Source organism: Prunus avium, chromosome 5, assembly GCF_965620075.1.
Source record: "Prunus avium chromosome 5, drPruAviu1.hap1.1, whole genome shotgun sequence".
NCBI classification, from domain to species: Eukaryota; Viridiplantae; Streptophyta; class Magnoliopsida; order Rosales; family Rosaceae; genus Prunus; species Prunus avium.
This window is the reverse complement of record NC_142288.1, coordinates 27408509-27433727: the sequence shown is the minus strand read 5'-3', so window position 1 is coordinate 27433727 and position 25219 is coordinate 27408509. Positions and strand designations below refer to the sequence as shown.

Below are 25219 nucleotides of genomic sequence, written 5' to 3'. Positions count from 1 at the left end.
TTACGGGACACGTTTAGTTTTGTAGCTTTGCACACCAGCTTTGTATCAGTCTGATATATATATGGTTTAATGTTTTACTGTTACTGATAAAATTCTAATTAAGATACCTGTTTAAAAGGTTCAATATATTGTAGTTATGGTAAAGTTCTAATTAAATTTGCAATAGTTACATCATATATATTTTTGGACTTCTGGACGAAAATATATAGAGTCTGCACAATAATAACGTTCGGATATCCGTATGAGAAAATTTATTTAAGTTGTTTAAAGTATAATCCAGTTGAGCAAAACTTAACTCCTAACAAAAACTAAAAGAGATGAAATCGAGTATCTTGATTTTTTTCTATTATTTAAAAGAACAAAAAACTAGTTTATCCTGGTCTATACCTAGCTAGCAGAATTTAATTCCTTATGCAAAACCCTAGGAGGATTTTCATACAAAACGTAAACAAATTGAAACACGAACAATAAGTGAGTGGCTTCAATTGGACCTAGTCACTTAAAATGGTCTAGACTTTTGTTTGTACGTGGGTATTTGATTTTGATTATTAATAGAACATAATTGTTTTCTTCCCTCAATGCATGGAAATAAGAGAAGATGCTTCTTTTAATTAAGTCCTACACGTGCAACTGTTTTTCAACTCTTCCCTCTAACCTTCCTTTTTCATATCCATATTATCATGCATCTAGTAAAACTTCATATTATATGATCATATCCACATTTCTGATAGTGGTATATACTGTAAATTCATTAAAAATTGTGGACATACTAATTGTGTATTTGGCAAGAGACATGATTGCTGGACTGTAGTTAAAAGGGAGAGCATGCATCCATTACATCTTTATGAAAATGAACCTAGATATAAGAAGCCCTAAATTATTTGATGTTTAGTTCTACTATTAAACTCTCAATCATGTGCAAAGGACTTATTAGTGTAGTGGTTTGGAATAATTGCTCCTTCAGACAAGGTTCTAGGTTCGACTCCCAGCATCCGTATTGTGTGTGTGAATTTAATGTATTATCACCCCTCTCAATAAGAAAGATCCTAAAAAAAAAAAAAAAACTCTCAATCATGTGAGATCAAAACATGTAACAATATTCAAGTTAGAAAACCAAGCAATGCCAAACATACTGAAATGGGTAAATGTTGTTAGTAGGGTTGTAGATAATATAAGTCGAGAAGTCTCTTCACTAAATCTTGAATCTCTTGACTATATGCAAAGACGTCGATTACTTATTCATGGATCTCTTCAATTTATTAGCTAATTAACGTTGGAACTAAAGTAAAATTCATCTCATCATCCTCACGGTTGATTAAAGATAATAAGAATCTCTCAAGATTTCCATTATTTATAGTTTATATATATATTACTCTATTGTTGTAAATATATATAGGTTTTTAACAATAAGTTCATTTCAATATGACATATTATAATGTTATGACATCATGAATTACGATAGTTCTGAGATGGTATTGTCGGTTGACGTATATGTGGACAACTAGCAAATTAAGGTTTATATATAATATGTGTGCTCACTTGCCAATTGCAATTAGCATAGATATATATGTAGAATGTGCTTCGCTAATCACACGTACTAAATCACTAATTGTTAATTAATTATATCGTTAAGAGCATCTGGTCGGTAAGTTAATCAGTTAACTTGGACAGTTAAAAGCTGATCGTTTAGCTAGCTAGCCTTAAACACATACATAATTTAAGCTAATCTCACCGACCTAATCGGAGAGTGAGACTTTGATGAATTAATATAATGTATTATCTAAGTGAATTAAATAATACGTGCATGAAAAAGTACATCAACATGAAGCTCGCTTGCAGATAAATGTGTTTAAATTATGTTAATAATAATATAATAATATGAGATTGTACAGAGTCCAGACTACAAAGCATATGCTGAGAGAGAGAGAGAGACTAAGTGTATCGTTATATATCTTTCTTGGAGTCTCAAAAACTGAACTCTTTCTAAGCTCAATCTGAAAAAACCAGCCCATTGGAATCGCAGTCCTCGCTGTCCATTGGATCTCAAGGTCATGTGCCTGCGAGATGCACGCTGAGCCCCCTGGCCCCCCCTCTTCACTGGTTTAAATTCCCACCAAGCATATATTATAAAACTTCCACCTAAACTTTAATCATTTAATCAAGCAGCTGCATCGATCATTGCTGTTTGCTTCTTTCTGTCTTGATGTTTATATATTCCCTTTTTGTCATATCTTTATTTAGATACTTCAGGAGTTTTGTTTGGTGGACAAACATGGATGCCGATAAATTTTGCTTAGTTTTACATCTAATTCTCATGTGAAAAGTTAATTTTTAATTTGCGTTTTAGTGAGTTTCGGAGGAGTTTCAAAGTTCGACTCTCATCCTCCTTTCTTAACGTTGTTGTCCAACTCTCATTTTATTGATAGCTCAACTTTGTGTACCCCTCAATTCTTAGGCCTCGTTAAACAAAACACACTACTAGAAAAAGGGGCTAAGGCCACGGTTTGCCTAGCCACGGCAAATTAACGGTAGACATTTACCTAGTCAACACCCTTTGGTCTCATAGGTAATCTGTGGCTAACATGAATACAGACCACAAGTGTATCAGTAGCTTATAACGAGGTTTTCTATAGTAATCAAAAGGCATTACTTGGGGTTTTGCATTTCACAAATTAAAAGGGGGTTGTGATCATTAATTTAGAGTTGTAGTTAATTAACCAACTTATGCAAAATGTAATTAACTACTAGTTCCTCAAATGAACTCCGTTTGGAAACTATTCTGTAATATTCTAGAGTAAAAAATTGTACAAGGGACCACTAGTATCAGGGTTTTAAATGCTTCTGCATATATACTATGCAGCAAGCAGAAATAATGTTGAATAAATCGTTGGTCAAACAGACCCTGCAGGAACCAATTTTTGTGACATGATACGTTTCATTAATTTAGAGAATTATTTTTTTCAGTGTACAAAGGATCAGGACCATCCATGTTGATGGCCAATAAGATCAAAGTCTTCCCAAGTTTCATATATATTTTATATTTATAGACAATAAATAATAAATCTATTTATTTTACAAATTTTTTTATGTATACTTAATTGGACTGGATCATGACAAGCACGTGCTCTGGAAAATCATGTTCATCTTGTATATATAAATATATATTTATCTCTATAAATATTCAAAAATTACTATGAATTAGCTAGATCTTTATTCTCTCATCAAACTGTATTATTTGTTTGGTTATGGATGTACTATATATATGAATATATAATTAAATTAAGATTCCACAACAAGTGACTAGAACAGCATGTCATCATCATCAACAAGATCATCAAAATCATTAGATACTATATTATACAACCAAAATTCATGATTTCATATATATGGTTACAACAGTTGCATGAACAAGTTTGTTTTTGCAAAGAAATGAAATCATACCAATATTAGAAGAATAAAGAAAGAAGAAGAAATCGAGATCTTTTCAATAACTAGAAACTTGAAACTTGAGGGCTCGTTTGGTGTTTAGGATTGGATTGGATAGCTAGGATAACTCCCTATATCAACACCTTATAAGTTATCCATCTTAATCCCCGCAAAATGCCAATCATTCACCTCTACTTTAATTTCCTCTAACTTTTCCAAATCAATCCAATCCTACCGCAGTATGAACATAATTAGTCGCTTAACTTGGCATATTTTGCATCAACTAGTATAACTAGGAGATCGGTGGCCCCAGTGCACAGTGTGATCTCACCACAAATTTTTATTATATAAAATATGACTATATAACACTAACATATAAAAACTGATCATTGAATCACAATGCGCCCAGGAGCCGAGTCGGTGTAACTCTTAGGTTTCAGTGATGACACGTGGCGATATGTCATCTGCCTGGAGCAAGAACATGGTGTGTTCATCACTCTGACTGGTCAACACTTGGACCCTTCCTCACGTAGCCCTACTTTTGGCTGTTCCTCAATCACGCTCACACACACCATAAAAACTGATTCCATCCAAACACACCCTGTGAGATATATTTATATATAATATATGTTTTTTTTCTCTACATTTTCTATTTTTCACATACTGAAAAAATAAATAAAAAACAAAAAAAAAACCTTGGGATTGGATGTAGATTGGATTAATTTCGTGCACCTCTAGCTCTCTCTCTTGAGTTGAGTCTTTTGATTGACCTCTCACACACGAGGAGGCAGAGAGTTCACTTGAGAGATCCAAAGCCCAATTTGGAAATTATTTTGGAAAACACAAGATGCAAGGACATTATGGCGTATCTCTAGCAACTTGATGCGTTGATATATTCTCTCTCTCTCTCTCTCTCTCTCTTCAAAACCCTATATAAATACAGACTTAACCCACCCCTTTCTCTCATGCAATTGTCTTCAACATTACCCAACATCCCACAGCTCTGTTTTTGTACTGCACCTAACCCATCTCTCTCTCTCTCTCTCTCTCTCTCTCTCTCTCTCTCACACATGTTCATTTTCAAAGCACCAAGGACTTAGCTCCATAACTTGTCTTCACGATTTTCTCTCTTTCCTCGCTTTCTAAAATTGAATATCCACCTTTTGATTGTTGCTGATATTCATGCACTTAGAAGCCCGGACACTTATAAATTCCTTCTCATTTGTCCCTTTGAGTGTCATCACTAACTTTCTTGCTCTTTGAGTATTTTAGACTCCATTTACATCTTATACTTAAGAACATGTCCAGCCGAAGGTCAAGATCTAGGCAATCAGGTGGTGCAAGAATCTCGGACGATCAGATTAATGATCTCGTTTCGAAGTTGCAACAGCTTCTTCCCGAGATTCGTAATAGTAGACGTTCTGACAAGGTACATATATCTATCTATTTCATTATTTTTTTCTCTTAGGTTTGGCTTCTCTTTCATATGAGATCTCTATCAAAAGAGGGAAAACAGACTTAATATAATTAAAAAATTCAGAATTAAGTGGTTTCTTTCCATATAAAGAAAAGCAAAAAGGTTAGGCAAATAATGATGCTAATGAGTCAAGTAGTTTGTAATTGAAAGCAGCCGCTACAATATTTTAGTTAATTCCCTATATATTTTACTATTTTGATCAGGAAAAAAAAGAAGAGAGACAGTAGAGATTGATTTGATTGTGGGGCGCGTTTTCATATATAGTTGTTCCATCTATTTCTCTCTTAATTTAATTCTTAGCAAAAGTTCCACCAATTTTTGGAAGAAGTTAAAAGAAAATAACAGATATATATAAATACTTTTCAATTAATAAAAATGAATTATATATATGGACCCAGGTTTCAGCAGCCACGGTGCTACAGGAAACGTGCAACTATATAAGAAGCTTGCACAGGGAAGTGGATGATCTAAGTGAGAGGCTGTCTGAGCTTTTGGCAACAACTGACAGTGCCCAAGCTGCTGTGATCAGGAGCTTACTTTCGCAATAGAAGGAAGGATGGCTATGATTAATTACTTTAATTAATAGAGTATCATCACTTAATTATGTAATAGGGGCATCGATCGATCCGTCGTTTTTCTTCTCTGATCTATTCTCTCTATGTTTTTCTAGGGTTTTTGTTCAGTAGATTAAAATTATGACGGTCTCTAGAAGATCCTTTTGCAAAGCTGTGTACTAATTATGGAGTTGATATAATAAAAGGACTCGATCAGTTCTTACAACTATTTTGAGCCTCTCATATCTTGTCCATATGTTACTAGCTTTTTGTGACTAGCTAATTAATAGAAACCCTAATTCAGTTTGGATATTTTCTAAACCCTAATTGGAAAGTAAGAAAGAAAAAGAAGTTTTAACGTACGTTGTGGGAAAAGCTTGGCTCCTTAAGATGGAGGAAGAGCGCTCCTGATCTTTATTTTTAAGGAGCCAAGCTGTGCTCGTACAATATTGTAGTTGGCTTGTTTAATTAATTCGAGCATGGGTGCAACTTCTGGCTTCTATATATCCATCCATCATCAAAACAAGTGCAAGAGATAAGCAAAGCAACATTGACTTTTTTGCTTTCCAGTCGTCTCCACTAAAGAATATTGGTAATTCTTGCGTGAATAGCGTTCCACATCCAATCTCTAGACAAGAAATTGTTTGCATACTCATGGATAATTAATGACTTGACCGAAACGTATGCGGAGGGCTTGGGGGTCGTGATGACATTTGTTAATTCTTTAATTTCTTATGTTATCCCATTTGAGTAAATCAATATTTCACTAAATCATATATAATGTTTCAATTGCGGAATTTATAAATAAATTTTATTTATGGGATTTTATTGTGAGATTCACCACGCATTATATCTCAATATATTTGATCGTCTATTTATTTTTGTAATATTACTCAGATTTATAAAAAGAGAAAAAGAACCTAAGAATTTCGTTTAATATAGATTGCCTATTCTAATCAAACACAATGAGAGATATAATAAGTTGAGACCCAAAAAAGAATTGGATTCGGCCAAAAAAAACAAACAAATAAATAAATAATTGGACTTCTAAAGTGCTTGATTGAACTCATTGAAGTAAACATTTGTATGTGGACAGGCAAACCCGTTCGGTTTTAGACAAATTCTATATATATGGGGGAAAGGGCAAACCTTTTTGACCTATAATATTAACAAAATTTCTCAAATATTATTTGTTATAATTAATATGCTCCCATGCAAGAATCAATAAGGAAAGTTATTACTACACTTTATATATATATATATTTGGTTCTATCTCTTCATCCAATGTAAGATCAAAGTATTATAATTTTCAGTTGGGCTCTTCTGTGCCAAATTATATATAGATCAAATCTCATTGACGCTTACAATCAAATAACTGAAAAATCGTTTTCAGTTATAAAATTGATTTCCCAATAGTGACACAAACCTTCCACAATAGCCTAACAGATGAGGCAAAAGCCTTAGCCATATGAGATACGGTTTGGAGGTCTGTTTTGACTCGGTGCAAGGGGTCATCTAGGTATTGAGGTCAAATTGGATACCTAAATTACCATTGCCCATAATCGAGTTTTGAGAGTTGTGGGTTGTAATTGAAATGTTCTTTGTTTTTATTCACAATGCAATATTTTAAACTGCTCTATTAATTGTGGAGGGAAATTCAAACTCATATAAAAAGGACCAACATACTATTCTGATCAATTATTCTAATATAATGTTCATTTCGTTAATACATTTTGTTGATACGAAAAAGTGGTTCGGTACTTTTGGGCTCAACTTAGTGATATTTGGGCATTCGGAATGTTTTGGGCCTTAGTGAAGCGTGTGATCTGCAAGATGAGAAACGCTCAGTAAGACCTAGGGTACCGGTGTGGTATTGGCCGAAGGCTCTCCGATGCTCAAGTAAGTACGGATTTAGTAAATGAAACTGACAAATCAATAGGCAGTATGCCGTTAGTTCTGATTACCCCCATTTTGGGACTATTGCCCTCCTTTATAGGCCTTGAGAGGTGTGCATATTGTTTAGAGTTTCGATATGGGACTATAGACATTGGCTGCGGGTACTCCACGTGTCTATGGGGGGAGTTTTCCCTAGCTAGGTCATGGGTAAGCACGGTGCCGAAGGCTACCTTACCGATGACCATCGTTGTCCACGCGTCGTTTCCTCATTGGTCATCGATTTTGGTATAAACACAGTTCAAAGTTTGTTTGTGCCTGATAAATCACGGCCATGAGCTGGCCGAAGGAGCCCTTTCTTTCGGCCCTGGCACTTGTTCGCAGAGGCTGAAACGCAGCGTTTTGCCAGGGCATATTCGCCTTCCTTAAAGAATAAAAGAAGAAATGCTAAGGCATGATCATCTCGGCCTCAAACGTAGACCGAGGCCGAGGCCGAACAAAATTGCGGCCAAGGCATTAAAGGCAAATCATCACGTGACAACAGGGTCCCAGGCTTCATTTAATGAAGTAGTGCCTGTTTAATGCAGCGAACCCATTGGCCACAAAGTAGCATTTAATGCATGAGGAAAGGTGGGAAGTGACTGAAGTCAGGATTTGGTGATGAAGATCAGAGTGATTAGACGTGGACATTCTCACAAGGATTCTGACAACTTGAGATGTTGGTTCACCAGCTATCCAGGCAATAAATGCGTCTCCACGGCCAGAGGTTCAGAACCCACGATCGAGCGCGGCGGCCGAGATTCACCGGGATTTCTGGGGTCACACCACCATACTTCACGATCCCAAATGTCGATTGGACTGCCCACTTGCCCTAAATCAGACTCCACTATGCGTAAATTCAGCCTCGATTACTCATCCAGGGACTCTCCCTATAAATACAAAACTCGAGCTACATTCAAAGGGTTCAAACACCAAAACAAGCCTCCCACGGAGCAACTTATTTTTTCCTGTAATGCACTTTCAATATCTTTACTTGCTTTCCTAGGAGTAGTGTTAGGTTGTAAGCATAATCCATTCATCAATATATCATACGACCCTTGATTTTCAAGGCGCCGGAGCACCATCCTTGTTGTTTGTTCATTCACCCCATATATCACATGACCGTCGCTCCCTGAGTAGCGCGCCGGAGCACCGCCCAAAATCCACCACCAACACCATCACTTGACGGCCTTGTAGTTCAGGCCGTGAACCTAACAGCCGAGACCAGTTCCTCTATCGGCTACAATCGTTTGACTAGGAAGACAGATCAAACAGGCGCACCATTCATCCATCCAACACTCATCGAAACATCAACGCACGGTAAACCGTGCTGGCACGCCCGCGCACAACCGCACCGCACCCAAAAGCAGGAAACCCCGTGTTAACGCACATCCCCTCGGCCCGGAACTCCAGGCCGTAAGATTTGCGCCGCAGACAAAGTTTCATTTTCATATTGACCCAAAAATAAAATGCAAACCTTGGGCCTCTGGCTTATTGTTGGTCCATGCATTTGTCTTTCCTTATTTGCACTAGAGTTAATTTCTTGGGCTAGACACAAACAGAAGGAAAAAAATCCCTAGCTTTTGAGAGGAGGTCATTTCACCTTACCAAGAGGGAGGAGGTCACGACCCCTCCCATTCTCCCCTGTTTCTCAACCCTGTTTTGAGTATCTTTCAAGGTTCCTCTCGTAGCATTTGGCTTCACCCATTTTGCTGGGTTTGAAGCTCTCGCATTCTTGAGAGTTGGTGACTTGATCGAGTTTTCTTGCTTGGATCTAAGGCTTCATGCCTCCAATCTTGCTAGTTTCTCCAGATCTCTACCATTCCAATCCTCTCAGTGTTTTCCCTTTACTGTCCTTCAATTGGTTGTTGTTTTCTTCTAAATGTATCGGTGATTTTGAATCTAGTGGCGATGGAGTTTTTCGTTTGATGTTGGCTATCACTCAAACTCTCTTTCTCACCTCTCGATCTAGCTTCATCTCTTGGTTACAACAGCTAATCTGAAAAGCGATTTCTCACGAACATCTTGGAAGATGTGTAGAGCTATGGCACAGCTACGGCTTAGGTGCTTGCACGGCCTTCTTCCTTCTTGTTTCATGGTTCTGGTTCTTTGGGCTTTGTGCTGTTTTGAGAGTTGTCTAATTATGTTTTTTAGTTGTGTCTGTTGATGTTTTGTTCAATTGGGTGTTATGCTTGTTTATCTAGTGGTATAATTATCTAGGATAGTCTTGTTGTCCATGTCCATGTGATATTGCAGATTAGTTCATTCCTCTAAGCTTCCTTACTGGGTTGCTATGTGTAATAAAACGATCCTAAATTAATAGTTAATTAATAAATATTCAAGTAAAAAACAATTTTACCCCGGGAATATTTTAATGGGTTAAAAGTTGACTTTTTATTCGAAAACGAATTTGGGGGTTTTAGTAGTACCGTTGCGTAGATCGCGTTGAGATGAGTACGTAAACATGTAGTGAGCTCAAATCGGAGTTGTAACGAAAAAGTTACGATCAAAAGAAACATAGTGGCAAAACCGGGTTTATTAAAAATATGATTCTCCTTTTCTCTCTCTTTCCCTCTCCCTGAGCCCCCCCTCTCGCGAAATTACTCTGGCCGGCCACCGCCCACATCCGGCCACCATTTTGGGTGGCACCGGTCCTAAAAGAACCAGCACACTTCCCTCTACCCATCCCGACCCTTCCCCACCGCCACAACCACCGCAATCCGCCGGAAAACGTAGAGATTTGGCTGGTTTTGCTCAAAACTTCCTGGAGCTCATTCCGGCGATTGCGGCCACCAATTTTTGCTATCTAGGTATGATTTTTCATCCTCTCAATGTGTTCTAGCTGATGGTTGGGTTGTTTGGGATCAATTTCTGCGTTTTGTAACTCGATGTAGCGATTGAAATTTGGCCAGTTTTCAGCTCGCAATTCCGGCCATCTCCGGCCACTTTTTGGCCATGATCCCAGAACAAAAGCTGCTTCATTCATTGTTATGATCATGTAGGTATAGGTCTTGACCAGCGGTTTGGAGATTTTTCGATCACAGGAATTACTTTGGACACTCACGTGTTGCCAGCGCGTGGGCCACTTTGTGGCTGGTCTTTGAGTCCTAAAATGATCCCCATGTCGTCCTGAGCATGACGCTATGCTCGGATTTGAATTTGGTTTTCGTTTGACTTTCGATTGAATATCATATTTTTGGCGTTATCCAGGTTCGATATGTTCTGACCGTTGGATCGACTCCTTTTTCATATATGTTGACCTAGGCATCCCTAGGATCATGTAGGAATTTACGGATCATGAATCGGAGTCTTGGATACTTCAATTCAATTATTCAAAGATTGGGTTAAATGACGACCGTCCGAACGTGCGATTGTGAGCAATCTGACCGCTCGATCGAGACCAAACTTGCAAAACGTGTTTAATGGACTATGTTGAATCTGTAGGAATTTTTGGATCGGAAATCGGATGTCTTGGGCTCCACGGGCCCCATTGACCATTATGGGAAGTTTGATCCATCGGTTGACCGAGAGTCTTTCGAGGTAGTTTCATCCTTCGAGAAGTAAAAGAACGATCTTATAAACGAGGCTGGACTGTTATGTGAATTATTTTGATTATGTTTGGATTATGAGATTATGTTATAGTATTTTATGGTATTCATGAGTGTTAGTCTTATATTTGAAGGTTATGCAATATTGGAAGTTATGGGATCTCTAGGGATTATTATTTATTTATTATTGTTATTATTATGATTATTATTAAAGTATATGACTGAGTGATATTGGATTATTTAAACGTTTATGAGTTACTATGTAATCACTTTTACTTTCTAAGGATATTATATTATATTTGATTGTGTAAAGTTGGGAACGGCTTATTAATCGAATTTTGGCGTGGATAAGAAATTAATTAAATGTCTAATTATATTCCTATATTTAATATATACTCAGTGGCTTGAAATCGATGAATCATGAATGCTAGTTTTCAATAGTATGTGGTACAAATTTAAATGTAGTTGAGAACTAATTTTTGGAAAGTTGATAAAAGAGTTGGAAAATAGATTTGTGGAATAAGGGAAAGTTTATGATAAGTTTTGGAATATGATTTTCAAACCCACCACAGGAGTACTGTTGCGTAGATTTAGCTCCACCAAAATGGATTAAGCTGCATCCTCAACTTGTGATACTCGCAAGTGCACGAACCGTTGGTAGTATAGCATATGTAAGTGCGAGGTCGATTCCACAGGGATTGGTGATTGAATGATCCAATTTAGTTTCCCTACACAAAATAGAAACAAAAACAAAGAACATAAAACAAGGAAGAAAGAAATAAGTAACTCAAGCAAATAAGTTCCCAAGTTCAATTTAGATTAATGGATTGATTCTAGCTAAAGTATGATTAAGCCATGGTGTGTGGTCATAACCTTGTGTTCCTAATTCCCTAATTTGATCATTTGTTGTCTAACCTAAAATTAAGCATTAGGAACCCATTAAGCATAGAAGAACATTTTAAACAACCAAGTATGTATCTAATCCCTGTTGTCGAATGTCCATACATACTCTTCCTATTCATAGTTCAATTCGAATTAAAGCATGGTGTATACTCTTAATTCAAACCAAGATAGCTAACATGCAAGCCTAAATGGTGATCAATCATTCAAACTAGCATATTAACTTATAAGCATAATGAATAAGAACAAAAACCATAATTGAAACTTGGAAACTAATTCAACTTGAAAACTTAAGAAAAGAATTTACATAACAAAGAAAAATAAATTACAACTAAGAAAACATTAAGGAAACTAAGAGAACTTTGAGGAAGAAAGGAAGTGTTTGAGAACTTTGAGGAGGGAGAAGAAAGTGTTTGGGAACTTTAGAGAATTTTGGAAGAACATGTGTTTGAGAGCTTTGAGGATTTTGGAAGGGAATGTGTTTAAGACATGGGGAATTTGGAAGAGAGTGTTTGAGAACTTGGAGGATTTGGAGAAGAAAGTAGAGAGGTGTTTTGAGAGCTTTGTGGATTTTGGAAGAGAGTGTTTAGGAACTTTGAGAAGGGAGAAGAAAGTGTTTGGGAACTTTAGAGAATTTTGGAAGAACATGTGTTTGAAAGCTTTAGAGAATTAGAAGAAGAGAAAGGAAAAGTGTTTGATATTTAGTACAAAGAAAATTTAATAGAATGATCTTATTACAACAATTGAGAACTACAAAGGGAAACTAAGAGAATTTGAGGGAGAGAAGGGAAGGGAGCTCTAGAGAAATGTTTGAGAGCTCCCCCCCCTTGGGGTGTTCTTACAAGCTTAGAGAACTTCCCTATTTATAGGCCTAGGGGAAGTGAAAATCAGAATTCAATAAGACTAATGCATACAACACTTGAATTATAAAATCTGAAATGGTTGATGCACTTGTATTAGAAAATCTGAAATGGGTGATGCACTTGTATTAGAAAATCTTGAATTGGTTGATGCACTTCACCACTAAATCCCACCAGCAGCCCTAGCTCATCTTCATGTCACCATGACCAAGCTTCCAACCAGAAATGATAGCTCATACCTAGCTCACCATGACCAAGCATCCAACCAGCACATGCTGAGGTCAGCATGACCAGCAACTTCAAGGGCTTACAACTTGGGCTTCTCTTAATCAAATTAGGACTTTAAGCACTCTAAATTGAAGTTCAGAATGTCTTCTTTCCATCCATATGTTATGTGGGCCAATCCAAGGTCGGAGGAAGAAGTTAAGGCCGAAACAAATTGCTAACTCATTTTCCGCGCTGATAAGATCCATCCTGAGCATGGTTCTGTGTTTGCTAGGTAACGGACTCCGGATTTATCCAATGGGGCTGAATTTTGGATATGTTATAGTACACACCAATTGGAGCAACTTTCATGAAGAATGTGGCCTCATCCGAGCTATGTAGGTTGCTGAAACAAAGCTTGCAATATGACCTACGGAACTGGACTGGCAGGGGGCTGTAGCCATAATGAATTTGTCTTTAAGCTCTTCATCAATTCATCCAAATTAGGCCTTAACATGCTTGAATTGCATGAATTATGTTCTCCAAAGCCATCATTGTTACCTAAAGCTCAATTAACTGAAAGATAAACACAAAAAGGATTAAAAGCACAAGTTTAACTCAAAAACATAACCAAATCATAAGCTAGAAGGGTAAGAAATAATATACAATTATGAACCGATCAAGTACCCCCAGTTGTCTTTGGAACAGTTTAGTTATTTATGATAATGCCCCACGAGTCTCGGAGACGCCTGAACCTTGTGGTGCGAGGATATGCGTTCTCGGGCTGACTACATGTCCCTCGAGTTCTGTGAGGATGTGCGTTCTCAGGCTGACTACATGTTCCCCGAGTTTTGCGAGGATATGCGATCTCGGGTTGACTACGTGTCCCCCGAGTTCTGCAATGATGTAACAGACATGGTACTTGGAATTGACAGAATATTATTGGAATTGACGGAATATCATTGGAATTGATGGGTTATGAATAGGGGTATGCCTAGGTGGAGAGTATTTAAGTTTTGAGATGTTTTAAACAAAAATTGACGATTTTATCTTTGTACTTATTGGTGAAGGTTTTAATATATGTTTTCCAACTTATGAGACAAGTATTGAGAGTTTTCTAAGTTTTAAGGATTTTATATAATTCACAATTATTTACTTAAGTGATGAATTTGTTTTTACATGTGAAACAGGGAAACATATTTTATAAAAATTGTTGATATTAACATTAAGGTTTCACGTGGTCAATGCTATTTTAATAATTTTCTCATTTTCCTATTTATAAGTAATAAGTTAATTATAAATATATATATATATATATATATATATATATTTATTCATACACATGTGGGATGTGTGGAAGATTGTTCTAACATCTATAGCCCTTGATTGAGTTTCAACGAATTGATCTGAATTACTTATGAAGGTTTATTATTTATTTTATTTGATTAATTTACTTATGTTTACTTATAATCTATATATATAAAGCAAAAGGCAGAGAATGGTGAAACATTCAAAATACCAGAAAATGCCCTTGGTTAATGCAAATATTAAGAATTGAAATTATTAATTAAATGAGGATAATATGGTAAATTCACACTTTTTCATATTAAAAAATTAAAATTAAAAGAAAAATAAGATAATATATCCTATTTTTATGGAACACAACTACCCATTATCTTTTTTAATTCTAAAATAAATTTAAAATTTTCTTAAAAAAGCCTCTCGCAGGCGCGGAAGCGCGTGCAGTGAGGCTAGTTTATATAGAAAGAACTACATAAGGCTTGATCCCTTAATAAGGGTACGTAGGCAACCTAGAGTTACTAGGTGCAACCACAAGATCAAGTGTTGAAAATTTGTTCAGTTAAGTTATATTGGAACTTGATAACGTATTCATATTGTTCTAAAAGTTGTGACCAGTTTCAGATGACAGAATGATTTATTTGGTATAAGGAGGTCTGAAACTATTTAAAGTTATTTGTCTAATGCATGTTGAATGATTAGGATTTGAATTTCAATTTTAACTGTCTTTTTTACAGGTGGAAAATTTATTGGGAAATGTCCATTTTACAGGGGAAATTCTGCTGGTTTTCCGGCAGAAGTTAAACCCTTAAGTGTGTTTTTCGTTTTGCGGTTCAGGGCAAAAGGGGTATTCTGGTCATTGATGCCCGACACCTGCCAGGTGTAGGACATGCATAGGGTTCAACACAGATTCCAAAATGGAATTTGGGTCGGGTCCTGTCACTATGTCTTGTTGTATTTGTGTCCTCCTCATTTTAGGTGAGGTTTCATAATGAAATATCATCATTCGACCAATTTTTTTTTTCTAGGGCTTAATGAGGCATCCATATGTTCATTGATTGCAGGTTTCTTAAGAACCTTTCGATTTAATTTTCACAATGGTCTTTTTGTTATAATCAGGTTGGAAATAACCCATCACAAAAATTATAACTGGAAGTGCTAATCACACTTACTTTTTATCTTTGTTTATAGTTTGCATTATCTTTACTCTATGATTCTCCATTGCATCAGATATCTCTCTCTTTGTTGTTAGTCATGAGACCTCTCGCTTTCTCTTTATGAAAACCCTAAAAACTCACAACCTCACTCTTATCTCATTCGCTTTCAACCCATTGGCGGACTAAGCATTTTATCCATGTGGGGCCTTGGTTAATGACTTTGGGCTGCATATTGCTGAGCTAAATATATTTTTTTTAAAGTGGGGGCTAAGATTTGAGCCAAAATGGGCAGAATTGGATATGTTTCCCTCTCTTTGCCAAAGTAGGCCAAATGAAGGATTTTTCCTTCTTCTCTTAAGATGCATAGGCGTGCCACCACCAAGCCACTTGATGGCTTAGATGGAAAGATTGTGTGAGTGTGTTGCGCTTCTGACTTTCTGATCAAACGATTGATCGGCCAAGCAAGGAACCTCCTCTTAGCATAGGTTCTTTCATTTCATCGGGGTCAATGATGCATGGTTGAGCTTTGTATTATTATTTTTAGGATTTTTGGGATTTTTGTGATGAGTGCAATGAAAGTAAATGCAAGAAACAAAATGACAATAATGTAAATGCGATAAAATAGATTAAAGTGATAAAGATTGGAATTAAACTTGAATTTAAAGACAGCTAAAAGTAAATTGCAAGAAAGTAAGCTTACACTAGGAAAATGAAGAACTTGGATAATCTAAAGTGCATGAAAGATAAAATCCTAGACTAGGAATTGAAAAGTGCATGATAAAAAGTTTTGTGTGTTGAGTAAGAGGTCATTTCCTCTTCTTCTGAGGAGTTATTTATAGAGCTTTCTCTCATGGGTTTGGCCATTAAATGGCATCCACTAACTTTCACTGAATATCCTTACAAGATTAATGCCTTCCAGAGCTCTAGGCAATTAATGAGGACTTCCCAACCATCACCAACCCATCTGGTTGGTCAATGAAATGGAATTGGAATTGTGAAACTCTTCTCTTGATTTGAGATGCATTAAGTCTTTGGCAATTAATCATTTTCGTCTTTGGACTCTGTCACTTGTAAGGAAACTTATACTGGAATTTCCCATCCTAACATCATGGGTTGAGCATGGACTCGTGGATGTATGGTTTGACATCTAGTGGAACATCATGACTCTCAGAGCTCTTGGCTTGCCTTGACCTGACTTGGAGTTTGGCAACCTGGACTTTGGTTTTCAACCCGACTTGGTCTTTAGTTTCCAACCTTGAGATTGCTAAAAATGGTACAAACTGTTGTAAAGAATGTGATGGAGCCCACATAAAGAAAAGAAGAGATTAATGGTGAAGTTTGTCTGCCAACACCCACGTGAAGCCAAAGGAATATGAGTAAGCAACCACATAATTCTGCCTACAAATAAGGCTTCCTTTACTTGACACACCATCTAAGAAGAAATGAGAGCCTAGGCAGAGAGGAAAGAAAGAAGAGAAGAAAGGGAGAGTGAGAGGAGAGAAAAAGATAGCAGAGAGAAACACATATATTGTAAACACTATAGTTGTAGCCCTATTATTTTACGGAAAATGTTAAAGGCACCAACTTTGGGCACCACGTTGGGCACTAACTCTCTAATAGAGCGTGGGACCCGTTGTATTAGCAGGCTCCACCTCTATTAGAGAGTTGGTGCCTCTAGCACCACCCTTATTTTACATAATGGAAAAGTTACTGATGCTGCTCTCTGAGGATGTAGGCATGGCCAAATCTCGATAAATATTGTGTCTCATTTACTTTACGTGCAGCTCAATATTCTCGCATATACAATTTATTTTACAACACAAACCAACTAATAGCCCCTGAATATTTCTTCACAACATATAATACATATATATAATTACATTTTTGCCACTTTAGCTTTTCTCTTGTCAGCAACAACATCCCAGGCTATGAGGCTTTAACTTATAATATAATATATATATATATATATATATATATATATTATTTGTTTCATTATGACTACTTTTAGCCACTTGGTGACTTTGAACTCCACTCTTGTCATTTGTTTATTATTTATTTTAGGCAGAAGGTTTTGGTCTTAACTTCGAGTGTAAATCCTAATTTGGACTTGGGATTTAAGTCCATACTTGGACTTTGACTGCCATCCCTACTAAGAGGGGCCGTTTGGTTCATGGGAAAGGAGGCATAGGAATGGGAATTCAATTGCTTTCCCATGTTTGGTAAGTCCGGGAATGGAAAACGGATTCCTGGCACATGGGAAAGTAGGGGGGAAAGTGATGCCCCCCTCTTAACTTGGGTTTTGCTTTCCCTCCCCATGGGAAAGTTTGGGAAAATGTGCCAACATTCAATGCACAATTTTCATGACTATTTTGTCCCTATGAACAATTTATAATTACAACGTATCATTAAATGCATTCTTTTTTTATTTGATTTAATATGGGTATAATTGGAAAATTATACAAATTTTGTTTTCCATTCCTACTCAAAACAAACATGGGAAAGAAAACAAAGTGAAATCTCCCGATTACTTTCCCAACATTACCAAACGTGGGAAAGGAATATTTCATTCCCATTCCTTGGGAAATGACATGGGAATTGATTTCCCCTCAAATCCATTCCGTGAACCAAACGGGGCCAGAGTGTAAACTCCGACTTGGACTTGGGATTTAAGTCATGACTTGGACTTTGGCTGCCATCCTTGGGCTTATCAACCCTGCTTTGGGACTTCACTAACCTTGCACGACTTATCAACTCACAGTGAGCTCTCGCTCTTTTGGGTGGATTTATTTAGGCTCAAACAAGATCATATGGGGGGTTAAAACATTAAAGAAAACAAGGTATAAGGAAAAAGTTTGACAAGGCATTAGGTTGAATTTTTTATGCGTGCACTTGTCATTAGCCGAGTCTGTCAGTGCTTCAACCTAACCTAAACCCACAGTTACCCAAAGATCCTCATACCTTTGACTTGTTCTTTTCTCATTAGCATTTCACTATGTTTCTCAATTGTGATGGACTCTTCATCACAAATGAGCCTACTTCAATGTGTACAAAGCCCTTCGACTCTATGACAACCTCATCATCACGATCAAGAAGGTAAGTGACTATCAGTTGGCGTTTCCAAATCTCGAGCTGACACGTGACTATTTTTGCCATGTAAACATATATATAATAGATTAACTAATTGTGTAACTACTAGAGGGGTGAATTTGCAGATTTTTTGTGATTTTAGGTACCCATTTGTACGATCTTACAAGTTGACACGTGACTATTTTTGCCACGTAAACATATATATAATAGATTGACTGATTGTGTAACTAATAGAGGGGTGAATTTGCAGGTTTTTTGTGATTTTAGGTACCCATTTGTACGATCTTATAAGTTCGGATATGACATGTGTGGTACTCTTTCCTCTCTTGGAGTTTGTCCTATGAGGTTGTCATAGGAAGGTTTTAACGAGGCCACTGTATCATGTCGTTAATGAATTCTCTTTCTAAAAAAAACAGTTCGGATATGAATATGAAATGATCCCGAAAACTTGAGGCTTATACGTAGTTGATCCTAAAATATAATACAAAAACTACACTCCATTATACATAAAAAGCCCATTATCTCCCAAAGCAACAGTCAAGTCCATAATGTGGCCCATTAGCATTATTGCAACAGCCCAAGACATATGTTCATTGGCTTGGGGACTTGAGTGAGGCCAGACCACTACAAAACTCCCCGCCCCATGGCTCGAAACGACGTCGTGTGGTTTTAGACGTTCGTTGACAAAAAAGAACATTACTCCAAGGAGAAAAAGAAGAAGAAATTCAGAGCCCGTCAACAACGAAGGGAGGTTTTGCAATTTCCATGCCTTAAGCTTGTGAAAGATCATCAAATCCTTCTGGTACGATCTCAACTATCTTTAATCCCATTTTTTTCATTCTTAAATAGTTGTTTGTATCCGTTTTACAATTATTGATGCAATCACAGATTAATTAGTTCATGTGAATAAGAATATTTTTGATTGATATGTAAATCTATTCATTTTCATTTTTCATTTGATTTTTGGGTCTTTTCGCAGATTTCTGAAGTGGGTTTTGAGTTATTGGTGAGACTGAGTGAGGATGGTGTTGGTGTTGGCCTTGGGGGATTTACACATACCCCACAGGGCACCTGATCTACCTGCCAAGTTCAAGTCCATGCTTGTTCCTGGCAAGATCCAGCACATCATTTGCACTGGAAATCTTTGTATCAAAGTATGTTTCTTTTCATGTTTCTGCCAGTTCTTCATTGATTTCCTTCAGTTTTCCTTACTGGGTCTAGCTTAATTTACATTTCGAACCAATCTTTGAGTTAGTTTTACTGTGTTTTTCTTTGTTTGGTATCCCAGAAAATAAAATCTTACATATAGGAACGGCATTCCCTATCCAGGTTCTTGTCAAACTTATGTGCATGTTGCTGTATAGACTTGTATCAAGAATAATTTCAACAAACTAATGGCAATTTGATACAACTATAGAAGATGGTATGCATCGACCCATGTATTAGTTTATTCTGAATTCCATGAATTTCTACTTAGCCACCGCTTGATTGGGTAATGTCTGCATGTACCTTGTTGGAATTACTAGATTCTTGGATAGAACATTCATCTGGTTGATTTATACAGTTGGTTGGAATTGATTCATTTGCTAGATTCTTGCACAGACTTTGGCAGATATTGCGAATAAGTCATATATTTGCGTCATCCTATCTGCCTGGTCTTAGACATATCTCAAGTATTGTAACAGCTCATGCAACTGCTAATGATGTACCTTTAATTTTTGTAGCAGTACTACTATAGAAATATGTTTTTCAATTAACAAATTAATTTGGCTGTATATTATGCCACTTCTCAGAAATTTGTTACTAATGATTTCAGGAAGTTCATGACTACTTGAAGACCCTTTGTCCCGACTTGCATATTGCTCGAGGTGAGTATGATGAAGAGACAAGATATCCAGAGACCAAAACGCTAACTATTGGTCAGTTTAAGCTCGGGTTGTGCCATGGCCACCAGGTTTGCTTCCCCTTTATCTCTTCACTTATTTCTATCTGTATCAGTGAGCAAGTAAGTATGTTTTTAGTATCTTTAGAATTTGGATTGACCTGTCAATAAGCAGATGATCTTGCCCTGTTTAAATAATCTACACCAAGTAATATTCTGGTTGTTTGGATCAAATACTTATGCTGGTTTACGAGTTCCTTACCCTCAGTTGCTATTATAATAAGCTTATGATGTCAATTCATCATATGCCCATTTTTAGATTCTCCTCATTCTACAATGCCTTCAACATAAAGCAGATTACACTTTCTTGCACTTCTAGGCAAAAAATGAGAAGACAGTGGGAAAAAAGACTAGGAGGAATACTTTTTTTTTTTTTTTAGCGCATAAGAATAAATAATACTTGAAACATGTCCAGTAATTCTTGGGAAGAGACCAATAATAATTTGCATTAGTTCATCTGTTTATTTGATCTAGAAAAGTTCCTTTTAAGAGTAGCAAATGGAATTTTAGCTCCTGAAAGACTTTGAGTAAATCAGTACCTCTATCCAAGAGAATGATTGCTGCTTTGTAATGAGTGTAAGTAGTTCTAAAATGCTGTTATTTGGAATGAGGTAATTAGATGTGGTACCGTAACAGTGTTTACGTTTGGCATATCTCATTCATTTTAAATTTGATGGTGATGAGAGAAATTTATCTCAAGGATTTGCTTTGTCCTTTTATCTGACCATATTTCAGCCAGTGATCATGAAATCGTAATTGGCTTTGATGTTATGTAGGTTATTCCATGGGGGGACCTAGACTCACTAGCCATGCTTCAAAGGCAGTTGGACGTAGATATCCTTGTGACAGGTCACACCCATCAGTTCACAGCCTACAAACATGAAGGAGGCGTTGTCATAAACCCAGGGTCTGCCAGCGGCGCCTATAGCAGCATCACCTATGATGTCAACCCAAGCTTTGTCCTCATGGACATTGATGGCCTCCGTGTCGTTGTCTACGTGTATGAACTCATTGACGGGGAGGTTAAGGTTGACAAGATTGATTTCAAGAAGACAACTGCCGCTCACTCTGCTCATTGAACTCAAATTGCATGCACTGTTTATTCAGAGACTTCAGAATTCCTCAATCTTTTCTGTTAGTGATGGATTGCCATTATCTTTGTATTTGTGTCAATGGTGAAAATTCTGGCTTTATAGTGATTGACCATAGGAGTGTTATTTCACGTTGCCCTTTCCAAAGATTTGATCAATTTATAATATGCTTGACTCTTACATACGTCCGGGACTGTTATTTGCTCGTATGCCAGACCCTTTTGCAGGATGCAAAACATCCTTCAAACTTAAAATTTCATTTGCCCAATATGACTTCATTTCAAAGGAACAAAAGAGAGAGAGAGAGAGAGAGAGAGAGAGAGAGAGAGAGAGAGAGAGGATTAAAATAGTGTTGCTTAACTGCTTAACAGAGGAGGACTTGAAACTTAACTACTTAAAGAAGGGTCCCTGTATTTTTTTTGTTTTCCCAAGTCCTTTGTTAAATCATAACCCATTTCAAGACTTGAAACTCAAATCTTATATGTCTCCCAAACCATCCATCGTCAAATTAAAGCATAACCCATTTCAAGATATAACTTCACTCTTGCAAAAATGCAAACACAGAGACCAACTCCATCAAATCCATGCGCGTATAATTACTACAGGCCTCGTTCACAACCTTCCAATAGCAAGCAAACTTGTTTCATCTTTTGCCTTAATTGCCCTCCCCGCCACAAATTTCACTGCCCATTTGATCGCCGACCGAGTAGACGGTCTCGATACCTACACCTGGAACACCATTATCAGAGGTTATTTGGCTGGAAATCATCCAAAAGAAGCGCTTTTGGTTTATTCCCATGTGAGAAGAAAGGGTCTGGAGGTGGATAGTTATACCCTGCAGTTTGCTATTAAGGCATGCCGGCTTATGCCAATAGTTCTTGAAGGGAAACAGTTACATAACCACATTTTGAAACTGGGTTTTGTCTCTGAGATCATAATTCAAACTGCCCTTCTGAATATGTATGGTGTTTTTGGTGAGCTTAGATATATGCAACAAGTATTTGATGAAACGCCTCAGAGGGACTTAATTATGTGGAATTCTATTGTTGCAGCATATGCTCAGCACAGTTTCCCTTATAAGGCACTTGCAGTTGCCAGTGCCATGGCTTTGAGACTAAATGGACTAAGTGTTGTTAGCTTGCTTTCTGCTTGCTCGTCTTTGCAGGCCTTGAGGCAAGGGAAGGCAGTTCATGGCTATGCGATTAGAGGACACCTTCTTGATAATCATGATGTTTTTATTTACAATTCTTTGGTTAGTATGTATTCAAAATGTGGGTTTTTATCAAATGCTAGCCGGGTATTCCAGATGATGCCTATAAGAAATGTGGTTTCTTGGACTTCTATGATCAATGGTTTTAGTGAGAACAATTATCTGAAGGAGGCATTGGCTCTGTTTGAAGAGATGGAGGCTAAGAACATAAGACCAGATGAGGTTACCATTTTGGGTGTTATTTCAATGTCCTCCAAGTTACAAAGCTTCAAGCTCGGGGAGTGGATTGAGCGTTATATTGAGAGGAATGGATTTAGAACAGGGAGTATAGCCATGTCAAATGCACTGATGGACATGCATGCCAAATGTGGGAACATCAAGAAAGCTTGTCAAATTTTTGATGGGATGCCGGAGAAGTCGTTAGTGTCTTGGACTACTATAATACAAGGGCTAGCGATGCACGGCCTTGGAAGGCTAGCTCTGGCTCAGTTCTCTCAGATGCAAAAAGAGGGCTTTAAGCCAGATGGGATTGTCTTCCTCAACGTATTATCTGCCTGCAGCCACGCCGGTATGATGGACGAGGGGAGAAAGTGTTTTAATTCAATGGTAAATGATTTTCACCTGAAACCATGGATGGAACACTACGGTTGCATGGTTGATCTCCTATGCAGAGCTGGATTGGTAAGCGAGGCATTTGAGTTTGTTCAAAACATGCCAGATAAACCAGATACAATAATATGGCGCATGCTGCTTGGGGCATGTCAAGCCCAAGGAGATGCTAGTCTAGCGAGTCAGATTATGAACCATTTACATGACACAGGGCCTAAAAATAGTGGAGACTATGGACTCCTGTCGAATTTGTATGCCGCCGTGGCCGAATGGGATAATGTCAAAGAGATAAGAAAGGAGATGAAAAAGAAGGGAGTTGTAAAACAAGATCCTGGTAGCAGTTCAATCGAATTGTAAATCCAATGAACGCACTATTTTGATTTCAAATTTAATAACTTCGACTTTTTTGGATGAGGTCGGTTTGTTTTGGGTTTCCGTTTTAATGTAATTTTATTAGAAAACTGAAGTTACAGAATTTGAGTAGCTAAAATCAAATTTAAGATAACCCTATTCCTACATAAATCAGTAAACCTTTTTCAAGTATGACACAGACATAACGATCAAATTTAATTAACATGTTTTATCCTTAACTTCAAAGTCACTCCTATCCATAAACCAACAGGCTTTGCAATACAAATTCGAACTGAATTAGCAAAATTTACAGACAATATAAATACTAGGCATTAGCAATCAATAGCCCCCATATGAGAGCGTCTTCCCTTATTTCTTTCTTTGCCCTTTTAATATTTGTCTACATGTCAAGCTACAGAGCCTTTTCGAGTTGTGAAGTATGGCAATCAGAAAATTTCGAACCTGGGGAAGAAGATTTTCTCTACTCAAGAAAACCCGAGTTCTTGATTGAGATTTTTGCTTCCTTTACAAGGGAAGAAGATTACCCTCTAGTTCCAAGGTCTACTTTACACTTCCATAAGTTCAAGGAGCAATGTCACCTTTTAACAGAGAGCAGAACATCCTGGTCTTTGATATCCAACATGCTTACTCAGATACTGGTTCCCTATCATGTTCAGCCCTTCATGATCCACACGATTTCTACTCGTGCTCGTGAGATTGCCAGTGAGCCTGAGAACAGGAACCGAAACACCATTCCAATACTAGTGTCCCTTACAGTTGGACATGAACCATTCTTGGAGGACCAAGACGAACCCGAAATTTCTGACCATGTGTTACAGTTGGTGCGCGCAAGAAAGTCAGCAATTGATGAGCTAGAGAAGGTGAAAGTTGAAGGCTGTGCAAAGCCTTGTGTTATATGTTTGGAAGAGATTGTAAATGGTTCTGAAGCCACTCGCATGCCTTGCTTTCATGTCTACCATGAGAGTTGCATAGTGAACTGGCTGGAGAAGAGTCACCTCTGTCCGTTGTGCCGGTTTGAGATGCCGGTAGAATTCTCATGACAAATTTATGTAATTTTTGTTTTATTGTTTTGATAGTTCTTGTGATTATAAATTCTTTGCAGAATGGTCAAGTTCTTGATGTAGAATCAAGAATGTGTATAAAAGTTTACATTGTTGAGATATATAATATTCTTTTCTTGATTTATATTTCTTCTCTTTTTTTGGGTACAAGTTGTTGGTGAAGAGTTTGGTATCAAAATTTTGCAATCTGGAGGTACCACCAGCCATCTTCTTCAGTGATGATTAATTTCTGGCTAAGTGTTTTGTACCAGCCAATTTGGTGCACGGTTGGTACAATTTTCCTCTTGTTGGGTTGATGACAGAAATGTCCTACCTGAATTTCTGACTTCGGCTTTGGCTTGGATTACAAGAGAGAGGGGTTTCTCACACACACACTAATAAGACCAAAAACACTGATATGCAAATGAATACCATTTTCTCCTGGGCTAGATCTCGTTTACGATACGGGTTAAGTTAGTTTGGTTTGCCATTGCAAGTGAGTTGGAAGCTG

General features: G+C 37.3%; 4 protein-coding genes across 4 annotated transcripts; all 4 read left to right on the top strand.

Annotated features, from left to right (window-relative positions):
* The first annotated feature begins 4413 nt into the window (after window positions 1-4413).
* Window positions 4414-5695, top strand: LOC110762385 (transcription factor PRE3-like). Its single transcript, XM_021965022.2, has 2 exons — window positions 4414-4855; window positions 5302-5695. The coding sequence occupies exons 1-2, from the start codon at window positions 4727-4729 to the stop codon at window positions 5449-5451; spliced, it is 279 nt and encodes a 92-aa protein (XP_021820714.1). The 5' UTR covers window positions 4414-4726; the 3' UTR covers window positions 5452-5695.
* Window positions 5696-19089: 13394 nt separating this feature from the next.
* On the top strand, window positions 19090-21661 carry MAG1 (Calcineurin-like metallo-phosphoesterase superfamily protein). The gene is made up of 4 exons (XM_021952712.2): window positions 19090-19246; window positions 19424-19598; window positions 20261-20398; window positions 21163-21661. Exons 2-4 carry the CDS (start codon window positions 19467-19469, stop codon window positions 21463-21465), a joined length of 573 nt encoding a protein of 190 aa, XP_021808404.1. The 5' UTR covers window positions 19090-19246; window positions 19424-19466; the 3' UTR covers window positions 21466-21661.
* A 297-nt stretch (window positions 21662-21958) lies between these two features.
* LOC110752120 (pentatricopeptide repeat-containing protein At1g08070, chloroplastic-like) lies at window positions 21959-23653 on the top strand. Its single transcript, XM_021952723.2, has one exon. It carries the CDS (start codon window positions 21959-21961, stop codon window positions 23651-23653), a length of 1695 nt encoding a protein of 564 aa, XP_021808415.2.
* Window positions 23654-24051: 398 nt separating this feature from the next.
* Window positions 24052-24708, top strand: LOC110752121 (uncharacterized). The gene has a single exon (XM_021952724.2). It carries the CDS (start codon window positions 24052-24054, stop codon window positions 24706-24708), a length of 657 nt encoding a protein of 218 aa, XP_021808416.1.
* The last annotated feature ends 511 nt before the right edge of the window (window positions 24709-25219 follow it).